This window comes from Carassius carassius, chromosome 11, assembly GCF_963082965.1.
Source record: "Carassius carassius chromosome 11, fCarCar2.1, whole genome shotgun sequence".
Classification (NCBI taxonomy): domain Eukaryota; kingdom Metazoa; phylum Chordata; class Actinopteri; order Cypriniformes; family Cyprinidae; genus Carassius; species Carassius carassius.
This window is the reverse complement of record NC_081765.1, coordinates 23,404,410-23,413,516: the sequence shown is the minus strand read 5'-3', so window position 1 is coordinate 23,413,516 and position 9,107 is coordinate 23,404,410. Positions and strand designations below refer to the sequence as shown.

Below are 9,107 nucleotides of genomic sequence, written 5' to 3'. Positions count from 1 at the left end.
GATTACATTAATTTTTTGGATAAACTATTCCTTTAGGGAAAAAAAAGCTATCAACCTCAAGGTTGCAAATGTAAATTATTATTGAAAAATGTAATTAACTTATGTATAAAGCAGTTTGTAAAAAAGAATTAGAGAATTACAGAATAATAATTACTATTACAGAAGTTATATGAGAGCACTAAGAACTATGAGTGCAAGCACAACTGTTTCTGTGCTTTGGTTAACGGGGATTGTGTTACCTGGTTATTATCTGTATCTGTCCACCTAACATGTAGGTCAAGCGTGGTCATGTGACAAAGGTATAAAAGAGCATGCAGGTCACTGTCTTTTTGCATATAAGGGGTATCCTTGTGTCATCCAGAGATATGAACCATTTATTCACTTATTAAATATACATTTGATCATTTTGTTCTAGTATAATCATTGAGTTAAGTATTCATTTTGTCCATTATGCCCTATTATGTCTTTTATTAGTTTTAATATAATTTCTCCCATTCTGCATTTAGCTTTGGAAGATCTGAAAATATATACAGTAGTTATACTGTCTGTTCTGTTTTATGTATCCAAATGCAATGTAAAAATGTACTCTCCAAAAATGGATATTCAGATTTTTTTGGAGTTGTTTATGATCAGTTCATGTGCCTTAATTAACACTACCTTTTTTTGAATTTATTTGTTCTATTACATTTTTTATGTGATTTACATCTATAAAATTGGGTTTCTGTACAAGGGTTTCCATAGCATTTTTATTTATTTTATTTTTGCGCAGTGCATCCGTCCACTGTTCATGGCTCACCAAAATAAATTCATTCTTAAGCATCCATTCTGCTTTTGTCTAAACATCGTTTGAATGGTACTGCAGATTAATAATAGTCAGGAAGAAAATGATGACATCAAAGATCAAATTATGGAGAAGGAATAAGAATTTTTTATATATATGTAAATGTTTATAAATAAAAAAATCTTAAGTATTCCTGAACACATGGATACAATAAAATTAAAATCTAAAATAAAACAAATTCATAATGAAAGATTAATTAAAAAAGGGGCACTTTTTTTTAATTAAATTTTTTAGAGCAGGACAATCTGGAAAAAGGTAAGGATAATAAATTATGAGAAATCGAAAATGTTAATTATGAAATATATAAAACTGTACTTCATACTAACTACAATTGTTTATCTTTTAATGATTATATAAAAATAAGCCACAAGCTGGGTGAAGGATGATTTGGCCTTGTGTGCTAAGTGACTTGCTACAAGGATGGACTTGAGGTTTCATTTACTTTACTTGCATAACTTTGCTGAAAAGATCAGATCAATATTCCCTTGAGCATCAGAAATTCATGACATTTGTCATGTTTCTTTAGACTATCTTGTTTTGCAAGTGTTCTATGTTTTGATAAGTTTGTTTGTTTGTTTTGGTAAGAGGCATTGTTTTACCATATGGATGAAGTATCTTTCAGGACCAAAATGGTTCCAAGAAACGTTTTCTAGAGATCACACCATCTCTCATTTCCAATCTCATTCTACTGAATGCAGTTTTTTGTAGCACCACATGGGGCCAGCAATGTAGTCACAAAAACACACAGGCTTAGCGGGAAAGCAGTTCACTACTGCTTAGTACTGTCTATATACTATTTAAGTTCATAAGTAAAAAGTATATACAATTTTTTAGATAATAAATAATATTTGTGACATCATGTAGACTACAACGGTAAACATTTACACTGTTGTTAAATGTAACCTCATACATAATTTTAAGAGTGATGTTCATTTGTCATCTAGAAAATGCTTTATTAGAATAATTTTGGCTGATAATGAGTAAACAATAATAATGGTGTTAAAAGTCTCAGCTGATAAGCTCGAATTTGTTCACTGCATTGTGGGATACATGTGCTCGGGTTGTACACTGCTCATTCCGTAACAAACAAATCCTTAATATGTGCAGAATAAACACAGTAGAAATTGTATGAGTAATATGGTTTCAAATAATAAATAACTTTAAAGTATGCAATTTATTTATAATGCTGGATAAAGGTGAATAACTAGGCAGAACATTTAACAGTACACCTGATTATAAGGGCAAGACACTTTAAGTAAATTTGATTTTAATGTTACTTTATTATTATTTTGATGTTAATCAAAAAAATTCCAATATTACAGTACAGTTCAGTATGTTGTAAAGAATGGATTTTGACCAAAATAATTTAATGTTATTGATGTGTAAAACCCTAATGCATTACAGATGTTTAATAAATATTTCCTAAGAAATACATATAATGAAAGAAACCTTCAAATTTATTTGGAGACATTGTGGTAAAAGTATGACAGAGGCTGAGTGAAGAAATTCACTCAATGGTAAGAATTATGATGGTAGATCAAGTATATTGGATGGAAAGCTCATATATCAAGATGCATTTGAAACACAATCCTTTTAAAAAATGTAACATTTTGTGCGTTATCAACAACCGTAATAATTGTTGCTTTAGGTACTAGTGGCACAGGACAATGACCTGAACTTTAAAAGAATCAGATGATCTCTGTTCATGAAGAAAGTGTGTGGAGACTGATGAAGGAGGGAAAGTTTCTGTGGTACCAGTTGAGGAGAATCCCTTTCGGTCCTCTGGAAGCACTTTGCACAGCATTGGTATCAAGCCTGAGCTTCTTTCTCCTTTGCCTTCTGTTCCCGGTTATACCTGTGGGGAATAAAGAACTCACATATTGAACATCCCCCAACTTAGTCAAACGCCTAAATTCAGGTTTCCTAGACATTTTCTATTTCAAAATTCCATACTTTTCCAGACTCAAATTTCCAAACCTCTCAGTAGATTTTCAGACAATGTGTAACATAAATGATTCTTACAGCATTATTTTTTACAGCTTAATATTTGGTATATAGTACAGTCATTTGTAAATATTTTTATTTTCTTGTTTTTTTTTTCATTGATTTTCTCAAAGCGACAACATTACAGATTTATTAAATTCCATAATTTTCCAAACCACATCTCTTTGGAGTGTTACAAGCTCTTGGTGCATAAAGAATATTTGTAAAGCTGCAAAGACTAAAGTCTCAAATCCAAAGATATATTCTTTATAAAAGTTAAGTGCCAACCACTCCCCCTAAATGGCTCATTCAAACATGCCCCCACGTTGCTATTTAACGATGTGGGAAGATTTGCATAACACCACCCAAATGTTCACACAAAGAAGGCATACATTTTATTCTTGCTGTTGCTGCCGCCGCCATGTTATGGAGATGCTGTGTGTTTCATTGTGAAAGCGAAACTACTTTGTTTGGCCTTCCAAAAGAGGATACAACTAGAAATAGTGGTTAAGTTCTATTTACAACACTGTTCCAGAACAGTTCAACCCAGAGGACAAGGACTGTTTCCTGGGAGAGTAGACTACAATGCCGGTGTCGGTTTCTATAAATTCTATCTTTGCAACAACAGTCTGGCGATTCTGACACACAGTCTGTAAGTAAGTTTTCATATTTAAAGAATTTGCCACTGACGATTAAAATGTGTGTTTTGAGCAGTGTAGAGTAGCACTTGTTGTTTGTCGTTTCTCCAATCACAAATGCAGACATGGTTTTATGTTTACGCAGCACGATATGCAAAGCAACATGTAAAAAGACAGTACAAGTCATTATAATCAGTAATTATGTCCCCACTGGATGCAACAAATGCCTCGTTTATAATGGGTTTTATTGGTTTTGTCTTATCGCGCGTTCTGACAAATAATGCTTGCTATCAGATTATGCTACCAACACTGTATTTATCCTACTGTAATGGTAGGTTCAGGGTTGGGGTAGGTGTACATGTTAATGAAGCCTCACACCTTATTGATATCATGCTGGAAGTAAAATCTGATAGGTAGCTCTTTTCAGTATCGAATTATAATACCATCTGTTTTAATGGGAGGTAGCAAAATCTGACAGGGTAGCACAAATTGTCACAGTATGGAAATTGTCACACAGGGCGTAACATTTCTGTCACATGCTTGAGGAATTCGGCCAATCCCAATGCACTGGATAGCTGGCCAATCAGAGCACACCTCGCTTTTCAGAACGATGAACTCTGTAAAAAGGCAGGGCATAGAGGAGCAACAATAATGTACATAATTTGGAAAATACGTTTTTTGGTTTGTTTTTTTACACCTTTAACCGCATAAACACACTGCATTACACCAAATGCACAAAATAATTTTCATTTTAGCAATGTCATATGACCCCATTAAACTTCAAAAGACTATGATTTAATTGAATAAATTAAAAACTGTGTAATGTTAGTGCCTCCTGCTGGCAGAGGATGAATTCGCATTTTTATTAAGCCCTTCTGTTGTTTTTGTTCAGACCATTGTGTAAATTAATTTTTACACAGCAAACATGCGGTTCTAAATGTGAACCGGTGGATCAGCATAAAAATCGAAACAATTAAGATACTTATATGCTTTTTAATTAATATAAAAAATGATTGATAGTAATTGTTTAATATAATACTTTTGACTCATCTCTTTCCTTAAAAATTGTTTAAAGGCCGAAATGTTAAGTTTATCATTCTATAAAAACATTTTGTTTTCGTTAAAACCTTTATCTGAACTGTTAAACATGCTTTTTGTTTGTTGCAAATTTACAGACAATGCTATTGAGATGTTTACATTTGCTTGTTGGGGTAATATTGCTTGTCAAGTAACAATAAAGTTTCCCATTTAAATTATTACATTACCGTATTGACCTGAATATAAGAAGATGTTTTTTTTCTTTGAAATACATCTGAAAAAATGCGGTCGTCTTATATTCAGGGTCTTGACTTTGACATGTCAATAATGTAATGTTTGTTGTAAAGATTGCGAGTGAAAACTAAAGAAAAAGAAAATGCATACAGCGGCATGAGTCGTGAGTGTCATTTGTCTGATGGGACCAAACTTTCCCTGTAAGTGATTTTAAAACAAAAAACAGTACCTAGATTTGAAGACTACAATAATATTTAACTTCTACTGTTAATAAAATTTTGGTAGGCTACGATGAGATGGATGGACTAAATGTTATTTAATTCAAATGAGCTACCTGTTATTTTTATGGTATATCAAAAAGTGTATATTTTTTGAATGAGATTATTGTTGGTACATTTTACCAGTATTTACCATACTTTCAAAACAAAAAACTATGAAAAATAATTAAAGAAAAAAAAAAGGTTTTCAAAAAGCCTTTTTCCAAAAGGTACATCTGTCAAAAGGGGGGTCGTCTTATAATTAGGGTCATCTTATATTCGGGTCAATACAGTATTTATACTTTTATTTCCTTCAATAAAAAGGTAACTGAATAAGGCAGTGTAAAAGTTGTGTTAAAGTGGATTAGTAATCTAGAGCCTTGGTATAAAGGAGAAAACATGCTGGTCCTCATCACTATCAAAGTTGTCCATCCCCGAATTCGACTATTCAGTTATTTCTTTTAGAAGATCTTTTATTATATACATCTACATAGCTGACACTCCTGTGTCCTACTTGGCATGAAATGGAAGTTAAGTTAATCTGTTCTATCCTATTTTGATGTATATCCAAGCAGAATGGCTTTTTGAACGAGGGAAAATTAGTTTTAACAGGATTTAACTTGGTCCAGTAGAAACTGATTGGATCACTGTCATTTGCTATTGCTGCGATTTCATGTGGGTGACAGATTGCTGGAGGGGAGAGGTTATTGCTGTCCGAGAAGAGAAGAGGTGACGGTGCAAGGAGGATGAGAGGTTATTTTGATTAAAAATTAAAAGGGCATGAGAATAAAAAAAAACATTTATAATAAAACACAAAAAAAATCCTATTAAAATATTTCATGCAAGTTTTACTTTTTTGTCACAGTCATTGACTAATCCGGAAATGAATTACACAAAACTGTTGTGAATAACATTGATATAAGATTGCTTTTAAGCAAGACATGATGCACTTCACTGCCAGACTGTTTGTATCAGTTCAAGGTCTGGTTGGAAACTGGACTAAAGTCTTAAATCAAGAACATTCACCTTTTGCTCATTTGCCCATTTAAGTGATTTTACAGCAAGTATTCTGTAAGTGAATGAAAGTACTCACTTCCATATTCTGAAGAGCTGTGATCCTCCTGCACCTCCAACAAAGAAGTTTACAGCAAAGAGATTCCAGTTCTTTGGTATAATGACCAAAGAGTACCTGGACCAAATAAGTCCTGAAAAACAGAGCGAGGGAGATTGGGATCGTTGTATTGTTTTTTTTTTGAGGGGGGGGGGGGGGGTGTCTGTGTAATATATACCTGTGGCGGTCAACACAGCAGATTGGGAGGTACTGAGTTTATCTGCTGGACGTGTCATGTCTGCTAAGCCAGCTAAGACCAGACCCTGTGTGAAATCAGAAATGAAATTAGTTTATATATAAATAAATATCAAAGAACATCTAAATACTGTGTGTTGTTAATCTTACCCATTTAAACATTGGTGCCCAGAAGAAAACAGTCTTTGGACCTAAACAAAAAGCAAATCAATACAGTTAAGTCATGTTTCACAGGTCAAATGTGTGTAATTGTGACAGGTTATCAGGTGATTCATCTTAGATAACCTAAACCACTAACACAGAGGGGAATTATTAGGTGATGAAAGAAAAAATGTTGGTTTGGGATCAAATATGTTTTTTTTTTTCACACAGCACTAAAGGACTTAAGACTTGAACCAGCAACCCTGTGACCTGATGGTTCTGTGTTGTGAGTACGTGCACCACACCATGCCGAAGCTCAGACTTCATTAAAGTGCCCCTATTATGACATTTCCAATATTGCAGCGTGTAATGTAGCTGACTGTGAATGTAAACGATCTGCAATGTTGTAAATCTGAAAGTGTCTCAGTTTCATCTGTTTCTTCATGTAATCACAGACAGATTTGATGATGGTGGGATCAGATCTCCATGTGGAGCACCGGCTGTTGTCAGACTGCTTATGCATTCAAAAACCTCACTAGATTATTATTAAAATGAATGGCAAAATGTTTGGAAATGTAAACTGATATCTCCTACAGACTAACTGCAGCAAAAGATATAAAAAACTGGCATAAAACCCTTTTTTGGGGTAAAATACTAATGTGCCTAAGACTTTTGCACAGTACTGTACTTTACAAACGACATTGTTGCTACTTTATAAAGAATGAGAATACAGTCATTCACAGAACTGATTAAAGACAGTGACAGACAGCACTCATTTTAACTAAATATAAGAGAGATTGACAGAAATACAGTAGAAACATCATGCATGGTTTTGTATTAAATAATGACCAGAATCTGTAAACAGTCAATGTTTAAATATTCAATAAGACAATGCACTGATCTCATCTTATCGGACTTTGAGCCATCAGTGATCAACATAATGCAACAGACTTGTTTTAGAACACCTAAAAACAATCAGCGTGTTAAAAATCCATTTTAATATAATTTAATAAAAGATCATATTTAGCACCCTAGTGCTAAATATAATATATGCGGAGGAGAAAATCTGCATGCCAGCACTGTTTGTTTAATCTTTTTATTTTTAGTTTCTTGTCAGTCAACCCCTGCTTATCAACACACAGGTAATTTGATCTCTATTTATTCTAACACCAATGACTAGAACTATAAACACATTGACTTCCTTAAGAAAACTCATGTGATTAGAACAGAAAATATTTTCAGTTATTCAGTAACAGACAATATTACCGACAATGATTTCGGTTTCTCAAGGGCACTTTCCACAAATACAGTACACTCTGGTGACCCATAACATTGTTTTTCTTTTTGGACTATCTCTTTCATTACATGTACAATTACAATTTTACACGTACAATGAATTATTGTTTCAAAACACTTATTAATACTAGATGGAAAATTACAGTCACATAAATCAAGACTTTTAACAGCATTGAGACATGCCCCAAAATTTGAAAAGACATATTATTAGTTAAACATATTTAGTTAAACACAAGTTTAGACATTGTTTCACTGATCAATTGTTTAAAATGAAAAAACATTTCTTACTTAATATGTATAAATACGTTTTTAAAAAAACACTCATAATAGCAATACCTAGAACGGCAGACAACAATTCACCATGTTTTCCATGCAGGAATCAAATAATATAAAATAAATAAAAAACAATTTAAATTTCTACATATTATACAGTGGCTATATTTCATTACCATATAGTTAGACCTCAAGCACATTCTTAAAACATTTTCTATATCTTAAACCTCAATTAAATTCTAGGCTATGCATCGAAGTTGACTGATTCTTATCTTTTCGTGTACCAAGTTCATTATTACCTTTATTTAAAAGCATTGGAGTATTCTGTTTTTGAATTTAAACAATGAGACAAAAACACCTGCTCAGGTAGCAGTCTCTATGGCCTCAAGAGGTTAACCGGATCAGTATCAGTCAAAAATAATTATTTAATTATTAATTATTAAATTATTAATAAGCTGTCACACTAACAGCATTTGTGTTACCTGCAGGGTGGTTATAAAAAGGTCTCAGTTTAGCCGGCAGCGTATGCTCGATCCTGTCGAGGATTCTGTGGTAAGAAGCTCTCAGCCCTACCATAGCCATGATGACTGCTAAACAAGCTAAATGCTGAAACTGCACGCACAAAACACCGCTTAGGATGTGCAGAGCACTCTGCTGCTATTGTCCCGTGATGTTTCCAAAAGGCAAGAGTCCGTGGTCAGTAAAACAAGAAATTTGGACAAACATGAAGTACAAAGTCTACTATTGTCCTACTTTCGACCTTGCTAATGTAGTTTACTGCTTTGTTGTCATGTGTCACCACGTCATGACGTGGATGAGCCTCTAAGGTGAAGGATTGGTTAATGTGGCCACGCCTCTTTGTGTGATTAGCTGGAATGGGTTCGCACGCTGTTAAAAGACGGGGCCTGGTCAGGTCGCTTTGAGGAAGTAAACGCACTAGTGATGGGAAGTTCGGCTCTTTTCAGAGAGCCGGCTCTTTTGGCTCAGCTCCCAAAGAAGAGCCGGCTCTTTCGACTCCTGAATGGCTCTTAATTTAGGATTTTTTTGTAGGCCTTTGTTTTACCAAAACTTTGCAAAAAGTGTGCTGAAAACCCTTTCAT

General features: G+C 33.8%; 1 protein-coding gene across 1 annotated transcript; it reads right to left on the bottom strand.

Moving 5' to 3' along the window:
* Positions 1–2,444: 2,444 nt before the first annotated feature.
* Positions 2,445–8,811, bottom strand: LOC132152493 (mitochondrial pyruvate carrier 2-like). The gene is made up of 5 exons (XM_059561256.1): positions 8,490–8,811; positions 6,448–6,488; positions 6,281–6,365; positions 6,085–6,196; positions 2,445–2,696 (listed from the first exon to the last, which is right to left on the bottom strand). Exons 1-5 carry the CDS (start codon positions 8,587–8,589, stop codon positions 2,651–2,653), a joined length of 384 nt encoding a protein of 127 aa, XP_059417239.1. The 5' UTR covers positions 8,590–8,811; the 3' UTR covers positions 2,445–2,650.
* Positions 8,812–9,107: the final 296 nt, after the last annotated feature.